Below are 18,753 nucleotides of genomic sequence, written 5' to 3'. Positions count from 1 at the left end.
GATTCGGTTTGACTAATGGTTTGGACTAAATTAAAAATCAATATTGAAATTTAATTTAATTTTTTCCTCAACTCCAAATCCTAGTTTCTCACACACAAAACTACAAAAGATAGAGGATGAAGACTCCAAGTAGATCCAACGACAAGTGATGGCATTAGCTTGATCCAAACCACTTAAGAGTTTTTTTTTTTTTGTAAAGACTTAAGAGTTAAGAGTTGTCAATTAAGACTTTTACAGTTTTAAAATAATAAAACTAAATGAAATTTGAAAATTAAAAGTTAACAATTAAGAGTTAAGAGTTAAGAGTTATCAATTAAGACTTTTATATTTTAAAATAATAAAACTAAATGAAATTTGAAAATTCAAAAGTTAACAATTAAGATTAAGACTTAAGAGTCAAGAGTTATCAATTAAGACTTTTAAATTTTAAAATAATAAAACTAAATGAAATTTGAAAATTAAAAAGTTAAAACTTAAACCGTTAAATGTATTAACAACTCTCAACTACTCAAACTTGATTCTCAACGTCTCAAACACCTAAATTCATGGATCATTAATTACATTTAAACAATACAAAAAAAAAAATTACATTTAATATTTTAATTTTATTTATGTAAAAGACTAACGGGCTGACAGGCTGCACACGGGCTGGGCCCGGCCCAGCCCGAAACCGTTCGGGCTGAGGACCCTCAGCCCAATTACGGCCCATTAAGGATCGGTTCGGGCCGGTTCGGGCTATAACAGGCTGGTTCGGTCCGGTTTTAACGGTTTGGGTTGAAAATTGACACCCCTAGTGGCACCCATGAAGTATCGGATAAATAATGTAACGGTGTTCGGTGGATATCGGTGGTTATCATCCGCGACATTTTCGAGGTTGAAACTTTGAAGCTCGTCTCATGGGTCAAAGAAAGCAGGTATTTTCATCAGTTCTGTAGAACTGATATAAGGGTCGACGAATGTGATTTTTGAACCAATTGAAGATTGTTTGTGTGTGCACATGTTTCATTATTAATGGAGTTCACTCTTAGAATCTCCTCGGTTTCATCGTCCACTCCTTTCAGTTCCCCTTTCAATGCAGATTCAAGGTTTCAGCCCAGAGGACGAAAATCCACCATTAAGCTTTGTGCCATCTCCTCTGGCAACGGCTCTTGTTTTAATGGGGTTAGTGAATATCAGAACTTTCTTTCACATGGGAATTTTGTATTTTGTTTGTATTTTTCTTGGTTAATTCGTATGACTATGCTTTTTCCTCAAGTAATAACTGTTGGAGAAGTTGTGCTTTTAATTGATTGTTCCACTTGTTGCTTGCTTGTGACTTTCGTATTCAGCTTCTCTTCGTCTTCTAGGGTTCATGCTTCGCTGCCCCTTCGGTTAAGTGATTAGAGTTTTGTGTAAAGTAGTTGGGTTTCACGCTCTTCTGGTGAAGTTGGCTTTGAATTTAATGTTCGTTTTAGCTCTCCCTGCGATGCTGGAGTTTTGGTTTCTAGATTCTCCTCGTAAAGAAAAGTGGGGAGAACACCAAAGTGCAACACATACCAGCATTTGTTTTTCATCAAACAGGGGAATTTTTTATTGTTTTATTATTTAAGCTTTTATCCATCAGATCGAATCACCAGAAATGTGTAAGATGGCAATTTCTTTTAAGGGGAGATGTTCTTTGAGCCGGCTGTAGAGGGTATACCTGCACCTTCTCTCTCTTCCTCTCCTTTATAATTTGAAATGACAGCTCTGCGTCGTATTTGGGTAACTGTTTTGTTGCTCCTCATTGATACACTTTCTATGCCTCAGAGAACCCTCCCCCTATAAGATCAGTATATGATATCCATGTATGAATGTGCATAATGGGTGGCTGCTGTTTGCAGTATAAACTATTGCGCCCTCCACCCCTCTTCCCTTTCTCTTTTCCCTAGCAGTTGTAGATCTGCTGGTTCTCGTTGAATTTCCTTGTACAGGAGAAATTGCAATGTAAAGATTAAGACTCCACCCCACACCCCTGCTGGGGGGTTTACAGTTTGGAAACATCATTCATATTGAAAGAGCACTTCTACGAGCTCTTCCATTCATAAGGACTCCTCTGTGCCTAGTTTGTATGTAAAAATAGGATCACTGAAGTTAAAGGAGCTTTTTTAGGTAAAAAAGAACAAGTAGCATCAAGAAGGATTAAAGTATGCAAAGTTCCAGGCCCAGATGAGATCCCAATTGAGGTGTGGAGAAACGTAGTTCTTTGCTGCATATCCTGGCCATCCAAATTGTTTAACAAGATTATGACTGCTAGGAATTGCAAGACAAACGAAAGTGAAGCTTTGTGGTCCCAACCATTGAAACCAGAGAGACTTCCAAATTGTGATTACTAGACAGGCTTAAAGTTAATGAGCCATACCATGAAGTTACTGGAGAGGGTTATTGAGACATACTTGAGAAAGTAGACTTCTATTCTGGAAAACCAATTCAGATTTATTCCAGGAAGATACTCAATGTAGGCATTTTTTATTTTTAAGAGTCTATGAAAGATACAGGGAGGGCAAGAAAGATCCTATGGTGTTTGTAGATCTTGAAAATATGGAGCCAATTTGGAATATTTTAGGCAAGAGAAGATTGTCATCTTAATACATAGATATAATTAATGATATGTATTATGATGTGGTGATATGCATGGATCAGCTTAATGCCCTTATCTGATTTGCGCTTGTTGTGAACAATTTAACTAGAGGCATACAAGATGATGTCTCACACTGTGTGATATTTTCAGGTGATGTTATGTTGGTGAAAGGGACAAAAGCAGGGATTAATGCCAAAGTGAAACCATTGAGGTGTCAACCTGGTAAATGAAAAGGTCTGTAGATAAGCAGAACTAAGACTGAATACATGGTGTGTAACTTCAGCTGCTTTGGGAATTGGGACAGATAATGTAGTAGTGTATATGTATGAGGAAAGTCCTGCAAATGAACTACTTTTAATATCTGTAATTAATTGTTAAAAAATAAGGCGAAATAGGTGAAGATGTTGCCTATAGAATTAAAATAAAGTGGATGAAATGGAGAGACACAGCTGGAACTTTTTGTGATTATTGTAGGAAAGTCTTATAGATCTGTCATTAGACCTATCTTGTATGGGGGAGAATGCTGGGTTGAAGAAGTACCATACAAATCAGCCTAGTGTTGTAGAGATAAGGGTGCAAAGATGGATATATGGGAAAACTAGGAAGGATGAAGAGAGGACTGATCATTTTAGAGTTGGGTTTGGAGTAGCTTTGATACATGATAACTTAGAGAGAGTCATTTAAGGTGGTTATGCCATGTGCAATGGATGTCTTTAGGAGCCCCCAATTTGGATTTCAGAGGAGCGATGTGATTCTAATTAAGAGTGCTAAAAGGACGAGGGTGATGTAGGTCATGTGAAGATTATTAGAAACATTAATTTGTCTATGTAGGGCCCCACATTACAAATGATTTGAAAGCATTAAACAAAGCTTTTTTTGAGCCATCCTAACTGATGTGAACCAAATTCTAGGGTTTAGAATACTAGGATTTTGCCCTAGAATTGGGCTCACTCCAGGATCCTCTCTCTGCAAACCAGCAGTCTTCAGGGCTGTAATGGCCCTTAATTGATGATTTCTTGAAGAAACTAGGGTTTGCAACAGTTAGGGCTACGCCTAGAAGGTTCGGCCAGGCTTAGGATTGAAGGAATTTGAGTTTAAGGGTTAATACTATGCTGTAGTTGCAGTTTCGAATCTGGGTTGAACTTAGGTTTAGGTTTCAGAGGTTTTAGAGGTTAGGATAAAGAATATTAGGGTTTGGCTACTGCTGTTGGTTAAATTCAGGTTAGGTTTTATAAGTTGTGGGCTTGGAGATTAGGTAATAGGAATTCGGTTGGGCTGGGATGGGCTGTTGTGTGATGTTTTGTAATTTTAGATCAGTCCTAATCGGTTTGGGTTAGGACTCTTAAAAGTGAACTAGGATTAAGGGAAAGGTAGAATGGGAGTGAGAGATGGTAATCCTAAAGGGTTTGGGGTTTTGTTGGGTAATTTTGAAGTCATTGGGTTTCTAGTAAAGCTAGGTTTTAGGGTTTCTAGAGGTTGAAGATGAATTGCTGAAAATTCTAACACCTAATGGAAGAAGGTTGCTGCTGCTGCAAGGTTTAGGAGGGAATGGGGAAGCTTGTGTGAGCTTGGGAGAAAGTGAAAGGGGCTTGAAAGGGTAGGGGAGGTGCTGTACTTACTTGGAGATGGAAGAAGGCTGTTTTAAGGGATAAGTTTTAGGAAATTTTAGTCAAAGGGCTGCCTTTACAGCCCAAAATACCCCTGGATCCAAATAGGGGCCACAGGGACCTGGAAACAATTTACATCACCAACACTCTTTATGGCATCAGACTATTATTAAATGTAAGAAACCTTATCCCTTAAAACAGTTTCAACTAGATGCACTTGTCTCGTTATATGTTGATAAGAATCCTCTAATTCATTAACAAAATTAATACAAAAACACCAGAAATTTACAAGATAGAACTGATTTTGGTAGAAAACAAGCTTTAAATAATCAAAACAACAATTGAACTTGAACAGAGAAAAGAGAGAAGAAGAAGAGGAGAAGAGAGATGAAGAACCAGTAGAAGAGGCCTGTGATTCTAGCTAAAGAGTCTAGAATCACAGAGCCTTTTATTTATAGCTTCTAATGAATCTAATATAACTTAAGAGACAAGTAATTGTCCTCTAGAAAAAAGGAAACAAAAAATTACAGTTTTGGTAACTTCCTAGCTTCTAAAATAGAAAGTTATGAAAATAGAAACTACCACCAAAATAGAAACTATGCTTTCTAAAAGCTCCTAAAACTTATGTAGCAAGACTCCTACATTAGAAATAGAAAGTAGAATAACATCAATAGCATAATATTGTTCACGTGAACAGGAACGTGAACAGTAAAATATCCCAAATTTACGTATACTTCAACACTCCCCCTCAAGCTGGAGCATACAAATCTCCCATGCCCAGCTTGCAACAGATAGATTGAAAACTTGATCTGAACAGAGCTTTGGTGAACAAATCAGCTAGTTGGTCAGTAGAGCTCACAAAAGGAGTCGCTATAAGCTTCTTCTTGACTGCATCACGCACAAAGTGACAATCTACTCTATATGCTTCGTTCTCTCATGGAACATTGGATTACTAGCAATGTAAGTGGCTGCTTGATTATCACAAAACATTTTCATAGGGGCAGAAACTGGAAATCCCATTTCCTCTAACAATGAACGAAGCCACATCAATTTAGCAGCGGTGTGGGCCATAGCCCTATTCTCAGCTTCAGCACTAGATCGGGCAATGGTGGACTGTTTCTTACTCTTCCAAGTCACAAGATTTCCACCAAGAAAAGTACAATAACTTGTGGTTGGCCGGGGATCAATGACGGATCCAGCCCAATTTGCATCAGAAAAGGCAACCATGTCCATACTCCGATTTGGTCGATAGATGAGCCCTTTTTCGGGCGCACTCTTGAGGTACCGAAGTACACTGCATTTCAATGGGCCTTCCTAGGAGACTGCATAAACTGACTCAACACTCCAACAGAATAAGAAATATCAGGACGAGTAACAGTAAAATAAATAAGTTTTCCAATAAGACTCCTGTAACAAAGGACATCATTTAACAAGTCACCATCATCACGTCCTAACTTCAACTGAGGATCCATGGGAATGTCGCTAGGTTTAGAAGCAAGCATGCCAGTCTCAGTCAAAAGATCTAACACATACTTCATTTGTGACAAAATTACTCCTTGTTTACTGCGGATCACTTCAATCCCCAAGAAATATTGTAGATCACCTAAATCTTTGGTTTGGAAAGATTTCTGTCAGTGTGCCTTGACTGTATGGATTGCATCAACATCTCTGCCTGAAAGGACGATATCATTAACATAAACTGCTATAATGACAACACAATCACCCTGCTGTCTAACAAACATAAGATCAGAATAACACTGTACAAAACCTAAAGACTCCACAATCTTACTAAATTTCTCAAACCAAGCCCATGGAGACTGCTTGAGTCCATAAATCGCTTAATGAAGCCTGCAAATACGAACATTGTCCTCCCCCTGAGCAACATACCCTGGAGGTTGCTCCATATAAACTTCTTCATGAAGATCACCATATAATAAGAATGCATTTTTTATGTCAAGCTGAAAAGAGGCCAATCATAATTCACAGCCAAAGATATCAAAACACAGACAGAATTAAGTCTTGCCACAGGAGAAAAAGTCTTAAAATAATCCACACCATATGGTTGTGTATAGCCTTTAGCCACCAAGTGGGCCTTGAGCCTTTCAACCGTACCATCAGAATGGTACTTAACAGTATACACTCACCAACAGCAGACCACATCTTTCCCAATAGGTAAGTCTACTAAAGACCATGCATGACGTGAATGTAAAGCATCCATTTCCACATCCATGGCAACTTTCCAGCCAGGAATTTTAAGAGCTTCGGTATGATGGGTTGGAATATGAATGGCAAACATTGACAAAGCAAGGCAACGAAAGCTAGGAGGGAGATGAGAGGTACAAACAAAATTGAAAACAGGATAAACAATGTTAGAGTGTAAAGTACAAGTACGAGTACCTTTCCTTAAAGCAATTGGTAAGTCATCTGAAGGCGGAGGGGTATCTCCACTAGAAGAATCCACCGGTGGAGAGGATGAAGAAGGAACATCCGTAGGGCCAGCTTCGGGCTCCACTAAAGGAGAGCCGCTAATATTGTTAGGAGGAACTCTACTATTTATAATATCATGGTTATCAAAGCGTCCGCCTAGGCGGCAAAGCGGTTTTTGAACCGCCTAAATTGTGACCGCTTAACTAACGGTCTGATTTCTTGCCGCTTTTTTTGCTTAGGCACTACCGCCTTACTGCTTTTTGCACCATATTGTCGCCTAGATGCTAAAGCAGCCGCTTTTTTTACATTTTTTAATTTGTGCATATATATTTATTATTATTTTTTTGAACCATAATTTATTCTACAATGCCGTATATAAATTTAAATATGTGAGCCATTTGGGAATCGAGGCCCAATTTGCAAATGAACTCCAAGGCCCAAAGTGCCTGTCGGCAATAGAATGTGAAGCATGAGCCATATTCAACATTGATAATCAATGAATCATTAAATAAATAATGACTTGGAAATCGGAATAAAAAGATCTATTAATTTATCATGTCGGCACCGTTTGGTTAAAAAAGGAAAAAAAAAATGGATACATCAATTCTGATTCCAATTCGAATATTATTCATGTATATTTAACAAAAAAATCATGTTAAAAATAATTTGTGAAATAATTTCACTAAACTATGTATGAATAATATTGTTATTCATAATTGTGATTCTTGAATGTTTTTTATTTTTATGAATGTGATTGTTGAATGTTTGTTTAGTACTTTAGTTTATTATAAAAAGTATTTGTATTAAAAAGTAGTTATATTAAAAATATTGACTAAAGAGTCACTTTATTGCCGCCTAAGCGCCACTTAGTCGCCTAATCGCCAAGACGGTGCCCCAATCGCTTTGGTCGCTTTGCCGCTTTAATAACCATGCACAATATGTGCTACCAACTTGTGTCTCCGCTGACAAACCTGTAGAGGAACATTGCTAATGGAAGGAACTAAAGATGGAATAGGAGGAATATCATCCAAAACACAGTTTTCAACTGACACAGATTGACTAGGATAATAAGGAGTGTCCTCAAAAAAGGTCACATCCGCACTTTTAAATTGTTTGCGAAGAACCGAATCATAACAACGAAAACCTTTTTGAGTATGTGAGTACCCAAGAAAAATACACTTAACAGAACAGGGGAAAGTTTATCCAAAGGATGTGGTATGTGAACAAAACACACAACCAAAAAATTTGGGTGGAACTAAAAATGGTTCTCTATTGGGAAAAACAATTGAAAAAGGAGATTTTTCAGAAATCAAAGTCATAGGCATTCGGTTAATTAAATGACCAGTAGTCAAAACCGCATCACACCAGTAACTCTTAGGAACATTCATCTGAATCAAAATAGCTCGTGCAACTTCCAAAAGGTGACGATTTTTACGTTCAACCACTCCATTTTGTTGGGGAGTGAATGAACAACTGGTTTGATGTATCATTCCAAGAGAATCACATAGGTTAGATATATCACGTTGCACATATTCTAAAGCATTATCAGACCGAAAAATTTTAATAGAAGAGAAAATTGAGTCCGAATTTCATGAATAAAACTTTTAAATGTAGTTAAGAACTTTGTCCGATCCTTTAAAAGATACAACCATGTAAGAGTAAGACGGGAGAAATCATCCACAAAAGTAACAAAATATCGAAAACTATGCATATTACTAATTCTACAAGGGCCCCAAATATCGGAATGAACAAAAGAAAATAAGGACTCACTACGAGAGATAGAGCGTGGAGGATAGGTGGCACGATGATGCTTCCCTAATTCACACGCTTCACAATTTAATCTAGACACTAATTTAAAAGAAGCAAATAAAATTTTTAATCTAGGTAAAGACAGATGGCCTAAACGACAGTGCCACTGGAGAGCATCTACACAATCATTAGAGAGAGCCGCAATAGGGGTAGCATAGTCCAGATAGTAGAGTCCGTTCCTTTCACACCCTCCACCAATCGTCTTCCTCGTGTGAAGGTCATGGAAAACACAATAAGTGGGAGTAAAAATCATAGAGCAGCTTAAAGGAAAGTTAACAACATGAAGTACGGATGATAAAGTAAAAGGTGTAGGAGAAACACTTCCAGAGCCTAGAATAGGTGTGGAAGTCCCATTAGCTATGACAACAGAATTTTTAGTGGTAGATTTTAAAAAAGTGCTAAAAAGTGATGACTTACTAGTCATGTGGGAAGAGGCTCCTGAAACGATGATCCAAGCGGTGGGAGTAGAAGTGAGAAGTGCTGTGTTACTTGCATGAGAAAGTGTGGTAGCAGAAGTACCAGTGGACGTGGAAGCGCCAGTCTCAATATTTTGCAATCGGCGAAGGATTTGGCTTACATCATCTTTTAGAGTCTTAGACAAGTCCCCTGAAGAAGATCCAAAACCACTATTGTTGTTTGCTATAGTGTCAGTACCACCATCAGAAACAGTATGATTGGCAAGGTGCTTGGCCCACTCTGGTTTTCCATGTTTGGCCCAACAGGCTTCCACTAATTGCCCTGTTTTTCCGCAATGAGTACAAAGTCGAGATGTCTTATCAGACAGTTAAACACCACAACCTCCAGAAGACTTGTTAACTCCCCCTGAACCACGACCACGTCCCCTTCCACGAGAGGTAGTGAAGGCTGAATTTTTTCCTTTAGAACTTTTTTTTGGAGAACTCCCTTCAGGCAAGGCAATATGTTGAAGTCTAGAATATGCTTCACTAAGGTTAGGAACATGCTCACCAGCAAGAAGATGTCCTTTGACAGATTTCAGTTCAGGGTTCAATCCTGCAAGAAACTTAGACACAAAAATTTCATTCTGTTGGGCCTTAAGCTTCTCTATATCAGTGGTGAGAGGTTGAAAGACATTCAACTCCTCCATCATGCCTTTAAAGGAGTTGTAATAATCCTGCAGAGACTTATCAGCTTGTTGAAATTGAAATAGCTTTTCATAAATACTAAAAATCCGAGTCATATTTTTAGCTTGGGAATAGGTCTCTTGCAAGTCATCCCATATTCCCTTTGCAGTCTTATGGAACATAACATTCGCTACAATATCAGGTTCCATACTATTCCACATCCAAATTTTGATGATTGCATCATCTTAGATCCAACTAAAATAGGATTTAGTCTCAGCAGGAGGTTCACCCTCAATGAACTTAAGCTTACCTTTTGCAAGTATGTACACATGAACCGCTTGTGACCACAACAAGTAATTAGAACTACCTTTGAGCTTGATAGATGTAATTTGAACATTTACATGATCTCCTTGAGATCCTTTAGATTCAGCCGTACCCATGGTTGAGTCACGTGTAAGTGAAGACATTAAATTGAGGTAGATATCACCCAAATCAGTTTTCCAAAACTTGAAGTAGAATGAGCACAAAAAAAAAATGATGCAACCTTAGGACTGAATAGGAGAAAAAAAAAGGTTTGCAGCAAAAAAGAGGTAACAAAGTTAGGTAGAAAACAATATTTAATCCAAGTTTTGGAATGTGTAAGCGTAAGGTAATAGGTAGAGAAGATCAGTTCACATGAATATCTAATCTAACAGTCCATAATATACAGTTTAGGCGGCAGTACACCAAGGAAAACAGGGAAAAAAAGAACTTCAGAAGAGGTTATTGAGAACAACACTATATTGATTCAAAAAAGCTCTGATGCCATGTTAGAAAACAAGCTTTAAATAATCAAAACAATAGTTGAACGTGAACAGAGAAAAGAGAGAAGAAGAAGAAGAGAAGAGAGATGAAGAACCAATAGAAGAGGCCTGTGATTCTAGCTAAAGAGTCTAGAATCACAAAGCCTTTTTATTTATAGCTTCTATTGAATTTAATACAACTTGAGAGACAAGTAATTGTCCTCTAGAAAAAGGAAACAAAAATTACAACTTTAGTATCTTCCTAGCTCCTAAAATAGAAAGTTTTGAAAATAGAAACTATGCTTTCTAAAAACTCCTAAAACTTATGTAGCAAGACTCCTACATTAGAATAGAAAGTAGAATAACATCAATAGCATAATACTGTTTACGTGAATAGTAACGTGAACATTAAAATATCCCAAATTTACGTATACTTCAATAGGTTTTAATGGTGCTAGTCACCCCCAACACCTCACGGTGCCAGTCACCCCCAACACCTCACGGTTTCCCTCAGCCTACGGCTGCCCAAAACTCACACACATCACATTTGGTCCCCTCTCCACTCAATTTTCCCTCTATTTATTATCCCTCAACTAACCCTAATACTCTCTCTCCTCCACATGGCATCATCCTAGGGCCCTAACACTACTGGCCCCTCGAAAATCACCTTGTCCTCAAGGTGATGGAAATTTTGAAGTTTAGTCGTCTTATGGGTGCCGCATAACCATATTAATTCAGCATCATCCTCCCAGGCTGAATAACACACCCATTGCCCAAGGAACAACTGTCGTCCAATACCCCCCTCGCAATGTCACCTTGCAGCATGGCCACCGGAAGTATTAGCACGGTGCGAGTTTGTATGTGAGCACCACCACCAAAATATACCCCTACTGATAACCCCATGTTCAGCATCAAAACATTTTTGGTTCAGAATGCTAGAGTCTGAAAGGAGTGAGGCAATGGAATTGTAGATAGTCCGAAAATCATTCCTCTTTTCAAGGATATCTGCTGTGAAACTCATGCGATTTGCTGCATGAAGCATCCAATCTGTCCAACCCAAATACAGTGCTGCAATACAGTGGGGAGTAATCGAAGGATACTGCTGCGGAACAAATGGACTTTCACATTTGTAGCGCCAGGGTATACGCCGTTCTTGGCAGGGATGTGAACAACAAAGGCAAAAGGTGACTAGGAGAGAGGAGGATCGACTACTAAAGCCTCAAGATTGCCAATGACAACTCAATTAGACTGGAAGTGGGAGAGGAACTCCAAAATTTTTGGTTCAAAAGCGCCTTCTGTGAATCTCAGAGCAGGAGCTCGAGAACAGTCGACAAGCATCGCAGTCCTGGCATTTTGCCCCTTTGCAAACGAAAACAACCCTGTGAGGAACCTCGGGTCCTTGTGCTTCCTCCTCACGAGCAGCCTCCTCGGTAATAGCGCCCCAAACTGGCCATCATTATTTGTGCGACAGCCCCAAGGCAAAGCTGCGAAAAGACTGGGGAAATAGCACGAAGACTTGGAGTGAAGCACTTGGTCTGGAAATTTCTATCGCCGGCAACGAAACCCACCCCCATCGCACCGCTACAACTCCATTCATGCCGCCTGCTTTTCGTCTCGATTCTGCGAGGTTGAAGACGATGATATCCCCATTTTGTGGCTTGGGCAAGCCCTGGTTCGAATTAGTTTTAGGTGTGGGTCATGGTCCAACTGAGTTATTTGGGTCCAATTTATAAATGAGATATATTGGGTTTTGTTGTGATGAAATGGGCCAGGCCCATAGTGGGTCTTTTGAATCGGTGGGGTTCAGACACTTAAACCCATGAGTAGAAAAGGATAGGTTGGGTATTGGGTTAACGGAATGGGCTGGGCCTAGGTTAATAGAATGGGTTGGGCCCTAGGGGGTTTCTTAGGGCACCTAATGGCCTGGTCTTTGAATTTGGTTCGCTTGGCCCTGACTTTGCGGTCATGAGTTGGGCCCAAATAAAGAAATCGTTGGTCCGTAGAGTATGAACCAAACCCATTAACTGGCTTAGTGTAAGCCAAACAACCCCCTAACTTCCTCCTCATCGTCTTCTCCATCTTTGGCGAGTAGCAACCCTAGACGCCGCCTAGAATTTTCGGCCTTTCTCCCTCGCTTTCGCCTTCATCCAAGGGGGTTTCTCTATTGCTCGCATCGCCCAATTGATTCTCCATCTTAAGTGATGTTGCTTCCTTCTTTGTTTAGTGTCAGAGTCCTTTGCACCTTCGTTGATTTTTGCTTTTCGATCGCACCCTGCCCCATCACCGACAATAACCGCATAACATGGCTTCTGGTCTCTTAGATGTGTATTGAGCCTTGTGATGAACTTTGGGGTGTTGGTTCGAGCAAGCAAACCTCTCTTGTGCCTTTTATTGCAAGTGTGGCATGAGACCCCCGTTACATTCCATTGATCTCTTTTGGTGATTCCACTTGGCTCTTTTCCTATCGGTTTGGCCGGGTCTTCCATTTCTCTTACTCCATTAGCGTCTATAATTTCTTCTTGGTTGTTGTCCAAAATCGAGTTCACGTTTGCCGCCTGGCTCTTACCGAAATCAGTTTGCAGGGCTTCTTTGAAACCCTTCCAATGAAACACCGGCCAATTTCTCTAGTAAACCCACTTTGATGCTTCTCCATCCAAATGCTCGAGAGCTATTCCGAGCCAATATTCATGTTCAATTTGGTGTTGCCGACAAAATTTCTCGACTTCTGTCAACCATTCTTGCGCTTGTTCTTGACTGGAAAACAACGATAGTATCATCTCACCTCCCAAGGATCGTTAATGCTCTGATACCAATTGATAAGAACCCTCTAATTCATTAAAAAAATTAATGCGAAAACACCAGAAATTTACAAGATAGAATTGGTTTTAATGGTGCCAGTCACCCCCAACACCTCACGGTGACCCTCAGCCTACGGCTGCCCAAAACTCACACACATCACATTCGGTCCCCTCTCCACTCAATTTTCCCTCTATTTATTACCCATCAACTAACCCTAATACTCTCTCTCCTCCACATGGCATCATCCTAGGGACCTAACATATGCTATTCTTGATTTTAATAGTTATTGATGACATGTTATAAATTACTTATTTATAGTGTTCTTTTGGCTCCAAAAATGCATTTCCATACGTATCTTGATCATTTCCATGTGCATCTCTAGTGTAACTTCAGTGTGATACATCTCGTAAAAAATGAAAAAAATAAAACAAAGGAATAACGAAAAAAAAAGGGAAAAAAATAGGAAGGCCTACCCACTGCACAAGGCTTCTGCTTTTAGCATGGTCTGGGAAGATCAAGTGGACTAGGCCTTACCCCTATTTTCAGTGAGGCTGTGTCTAGCACTTTAACTCATGGCTAACTGTTCAACAAGTGAGCACTACACCAATGTGCCTAGTACACCCTGATATTATACCACACCTTGTACTGAACTACTGATACTTCAAACCATGACCAAGAGAAGATTCTTCATGAGCCATTCAGTGGGATTATACCAATTGCGGATCATTTTCCTTGAGATCGATTCATAGAAAGCCTAACGGTGGGAAGTTCTGATGGTTAGATGTGGGTCAGACCTAATTTCAAATATAACAGTAAAAACACATTACAAATAGATTTAAGGCTAAATGAAATTTCCATCTCCTGGACTATCCAAATTGAGACATCCCTCCCCCACTTATTCAGTAATGATGTTGGCCTCCCCTAATTTGGAAAGATTCTGCCAACCAAACCTATTCCGTGATATAAACACTGTTAAGTGATGATATCGGCCTTAATAATATCATTCAAAGCCAAAAATATTGTTATTCCTAAAGACTAGAAATTTCAATATATAGATAAAAAGCAAAGCATATTGATAGTGTAGAAAATCACAGAGAAGAGAAACTATAGTGCTTTATAGTGAATATCCATCCATAAGAGGTGTAATGTGATGGGTGGCAGGGAAAGAATGTTATGAGAGAAAAGGAAGGAATGGAGTAGACATAGTGCAATAGAAGGAAGGGAGAGAATCTTGGGATGAAAAAGAAGTACCTCCCTCCTAAAAGAGATCAGAGACTAAATAATGGATGAAGGAGACATTTCTTGCCAACCGAGAGGATAGAGAGAAGAGGGAGGGGCGATAAACACCGTTGGCAGCCAACAGTATTCCAGATCATAAATTGTTGATTTATACATCATGATGCCCTTTCCTTATGGTTTGAACTTTTAGGAGAAATGGTAGCAAACAAAATTTAATTCATTCCTGTCAGCATGATTCATGTGGAGTTTATACATATTTGTAGGCCAAAAAGAGAGAAATGCAAATGTTGAATCACTTCATTAACAAAGGAAATGTTAGCAAACAAAATTTAATTTGTTCTAGTCAGCATGATTCGTGTGGAGTTTATACATATTTGTAGGCCCAAAAGAGAGAAATGGATATGTCGAATGACTTCTTTTGAAAAAGGAAAATTTTGGCACCCTTCCTAATGTACTTTGTAATTTCACTTCCACTCATCAAGTTTCACTATTTACATGTAACACTGCTGATTCCCAAACTAATTGATTATTAAACCCAGTGTGTTATTTGTTACCATTAGTTCCAAAAGACGAGTACTTTTGTCTTTTTATGACCAATATACCTCCTTCAGTCATTCTTCTTCTAGATGAAGAACTCGTCCACCGCCACCACCTCCATGGACTGTTATTCGTCCTGCTCACCACCAGCACTTGTGTACTCTTCGTGCTCCTGATCATTCTGACAAACAACTTAATGGAACTTAATGAACAGCCCAGATTTTTTTTTTTTTTTGAATACAGAAATGATTTTGTATATTGTTTAGCAAGTAATGTAAGAAATGAAGCTAGAGAAGGGAGACACTCAAAATGAGCAATAGAGAGGAACATAAACTTAATTCTCATAATTTCTATCCTCTAGTAATTGATTGAAACAAGTGGATTTGTTAGAGGTGTGTTCTAGTTTTTTATTTTAAGTAGAAAAGAGAAGAGTACTAAATGATTCTCTTATGTTAACCCTTAATATATGGAGCAAGAGATCCAGGGGCAGGCTTTGAAGCTGCTCCGTGGTTGAACCCAAAGAAGAAATTGTCAGTTTCTCTTCTCTGGTAGTGGAAAGTGTTCATGATTGTTTGTAGAAGTCAGACGGGTTACAAGAGGAAATCAATGCCCATTGCCTGTAAAACCAAGTTTATTGCGGAAGAGAGAGGGAGAGAGAGATTGAAGGATTTTTTAACAACTTCCTGTCAAACCAAGTCTGTGAAGAAGGCAGGAACTGGACCAAGCAAGGCAAGTGGGAGTCGGTGCTGGAGCTTCAGCTTTGTAACCCTCTATGACTCGTCTTGAAAGAATGTTTCAGTTTCCCAAGGCTCTTCGAATAAATCTAACTACGGTAAATCCTACAATTTGGCTTTCTGGATTGAGATTATATTGATGATCAGAACATTTCAATGCAGGTTCCTTCTGAGTAGTGTTGTTTGCTGGTCCGGTGTTTAGATGGTGCCCTCTCCTCCTTCACCGATCTCCTTGTAAAAGTCATTCTCTTGAACTCCTTACTCTACTTCCAAAACCTAACAAAACCCCCTCTTAATCTCCCATCTACTTCTCTTCCATGCCCAGCCTCCATCACCACAACCTGCAACCTGTCTTCTTCCTCTGATCTGCCCCATACAAAGAGTTCGGTTTGGTAGGGTTGAAAGGTATTTTGGTGAACTGAATGTCAGTTCTAATATTTTCAGTGTACAGTTAATGGATTGGTTTTTTTTGTTTGGATGAATTTAATTTAATTTTTTTGGATGACTGATGGAGACGGTTTAGTAATCAATTAGATTTGGAAGTAGGGGAAGTATGTGTAAATAGTGAGACTTGTAAGCTTCCTTTTGATGGATTGATTTAAAAATTGGAAGCCACAGTATGACTATTAATAAATAACTAACTTGGCCCATGACGTACAAAGTAATAAAACCATCAAATACGTAAATCAACATCTATCATTGGCCCCCAAAATTAGGCTTATTCTTTTGTTGGATCAAATAAATAACCACGGTGCATAATAAAGTTCATATTTAAGATCTGGAAGGCCAAAAATATCTTAAAATGTTGAGGTCATACTCCTGCCTACCCTTTTTTTTCAGCTGTAAATATCTGCTGTCTTGATTAATAGAATTTTCAATATGCATACTAGTAGTGATGAGGTAATAACTGAACTGTTTGAGGAACTCTGGGTCCTTGCACTTTTCATGTGAAGCTGTGTAGACCAGCTCCTAAAGGCCCAACACTAAAGGGAGCTAATGTTGCAGCTTGCATGGTCCTGTCAGAAGACTCAGCATGTAAAGCTGAGGTTGTAATGGATAGTCCAAAATATCAAGAAGAAATCAAAGAAAGTTCAAAAAAATTCTGGAGGAGAGAGTAATGTACTTAATGTGGTTTCACTTTTTTTTTTAATTTTTTATTTTTTATAATAATAATTCCAGAAGATGGCTAGTTTTCAGATAATAAATGAACAGAACTGGAAACAGGGGTGGGTAACTGATCCAATTTCTTCATAGCTGTGCTGATATTTTATACATCATTTCTTCAATTTAGATATTGCTTTGTACCAGTTAAAACTATTCTTCCTGCTGTACTTTGTGATTGTTTGTCTATCATGTGAATAGGGAACAAACAATACAAGCATTAATAGTTTTGTCATCAGCTATGGGATCACATCTAAGAGAAATTCTGAACAATGTTTACTTCCCAGATTTTGTCCTTTTCTGAATGGTACTTTTTGGTAACACTTCTTGACCTCCCTTCCTTTGTTTTCCCTATGTTTGTTCAGGTTAGATCAAATTCAGTTGTAGATGTGAATAAAAAGAGAAGCAGCATCGAATCTCAGTTTTGCTATGATAAGCCTATTCCTGAGGAGATAATTGAAAAGCCAGTTGGTTTGCCTTTGGCTGAAAAGAGAATTGGGGAGAATTCCCGGTGCCTTGATTGCCAAGCTAAAGGTGCAGTTCTTTGCCCAACCTGCTCTGGTTCGGGTTTATATGTTGATGCTATATTGGAAAGCCAGGGAATCATTGTCAAAGTTCGATGCCTAGGTAAGTATTTCCTTTGCTAACCTTCAAAATTTTCAAATATAGAAGCTCTGTCTCTTTTCTGCGGTTTGTTAAAAATAACTAGGAATTCTTAAGTGGCTTTCATTTAATGTAGTTGACGATTAGTGTGTGCAGTGCTTCTAATTTATCAATACGTGAAATATTATACAGATTAACCTAAAAAAGATAGAAAGTTACTGACAGTTTAACCATTTTCTTTTCTCCTGTTGACTTTTTAATGGTAAGAAAAGAAAGTTACAATTTGGATTTCCAACTTTAATGAACTGTTAACTAATCATCCTTTCCGACTCCCCCCGACCCCCCTCTTCCAATCCCTTATGTGTTATATAGGTTGCGGTGGCACAGGGAACACAATGTGTTCAGGATGTGGGGGACGAGGTCATATTGGAGCTAAATGACTTTACAGGCTACGGTTATATTTTGAGCAGTTTTTTGTAGCAGATGCAAATCACTGATCCTGAGGTTTGCATGTATCTTGCTTTCTAATTTGTCTTCGATTCAAAGCTCTGGTGAGTATGTTTAAGGGCATTCATGAAATTGATTTGTCCATTTGTAATTCAGCATCAATATTTAACACCCAAAAGAAAAAGAGAGATTCTTGGTTGGATCAAATGAAAGAATTTTGCTGATACTTGGGTAGTTGGTAACTAATGAAACGGAATAATTCGCTTTCCCTTTGGGTTCATAAATAGTTTCCCAGGTTTCTGTATTTTCCAATTCACTTTTTAAAATGTCAGTTTCCTTGGCTGCCAACAGTAGTGGCAGGGAAATTTCTTCCGGATCAAACATCCACCCAATGTATCCTGGAAACAGGTTATTGGTAGGGGTGCTTCCCTTCTGATCAGATCCACTCTCTGTGCTGGGTCAACAACCTTTTCCGCATTTACCATGTATAACAGCACTGGGAGAAATTGAGCAAAGTATATTAGTGAATTATTGGTTTATCTTCTGGCTCTTACGTTCCTTTGTTGATGTTTTCTGTGGTTCTGTTTAATCCTCCAAAGAAGCCCTGATAGCTAGAGACTAACAAACATCATGGTAGAGGAGTTCCCATGAGTGACATAAGATAAATTAGGAAAAGTTGTAGCCACCCTTCATAACATAAGGACCAGATGAAGAGGCCAAGAAGTCTCAAATTCAGGTAGGAATTGTTCTAAAATGTGGAAGTTAGTTATAATCCACTGGGTCTGTGGTGGGTGAAAAAGTTCAACTTAGCAGCTTCAAAAAGGCCGAGCAACGTCGAAGGATCACCAAAAGGGGCACTTCCTAGCTTCTGTAAGTACAGGTGCCATGCTGCACACCAGAAAAACCTCACCTCCGCCGTTCGAACCA

The 18,753-nt window shown here is 38.9% G+C and overlaps 1 protein-coding gene across 1 annotated transcript; it reads left to right on the top strand.

Annotated features, from left to right (window-relative positions):
- The first annotated feature begins 832 nt into the window (after positions 1-832).
- LOC149024361 (uncharacterized) lies at positions 833-18,262 on the top strand. The gene is made up of 3 exons (XM_089144636.1): positions 833-1,161; positions 17,142-17,403; positions 17,752-18,262. Exons 1-3 carry the CDS (start codon positions 1,012-1,014, stop codon positions 17,817-17,819), a joined length of 480 nt encoding a protein of 159 aa, XP_089000762.1. The 5' UTR covers positions 833-1,011; the 3' UTR covers positions 17,820-18,262.
- The last annotated feature ends 491 nt before the right edge of the window (positions 18,263-18,753 follow it).

The sequence above is a fragment of the Hakea prostrata genome, chromosome 2 (assembly GCF_041222555.1).
Source record: "Hakea prostrata isolate BN-2017 chromosome 2, UWA_Hpros_2, whole genome shotgun sequence".
Classification (NCBI taxonomy): Eukaryota; Viridiplantae; Streptophyta; class Magnoliopsida; order Proteales; family Proteaceae; genus Hakea; species Hakea prostrata.
The sequence above is the reverse complement of the archived record's forward strand: the minus strand, read 5'-3'. Positions and strand labels throughout refer to the sequence as shown.

Excerpts from the sequence above, each read along its gene's own strand:
- LOC149024361 (XM_089144636.1), top strand. The coding sequence starts at position 1,012 with ATGGAGTTCACTCTTAGAATCTCCTCGGTTTCATCGTCCACTCCTTTC. Across the intron at positions 1,162-17,141 it reads ACGGCTCTTGTTTTAATGGG|GTTAGATCAAATTCAGTTGT; the intron begins GTTAGTGAATAT and ends ATGTTTGTTCAG. Across the intron at positions 17,404-17,751 it reads TGTCAAAGTTCGATGCCTAG|GTTGCGGTGGCACAGGGAAC; the intron begins GTAAGTATTTCC and ends TGTGTTATATAG.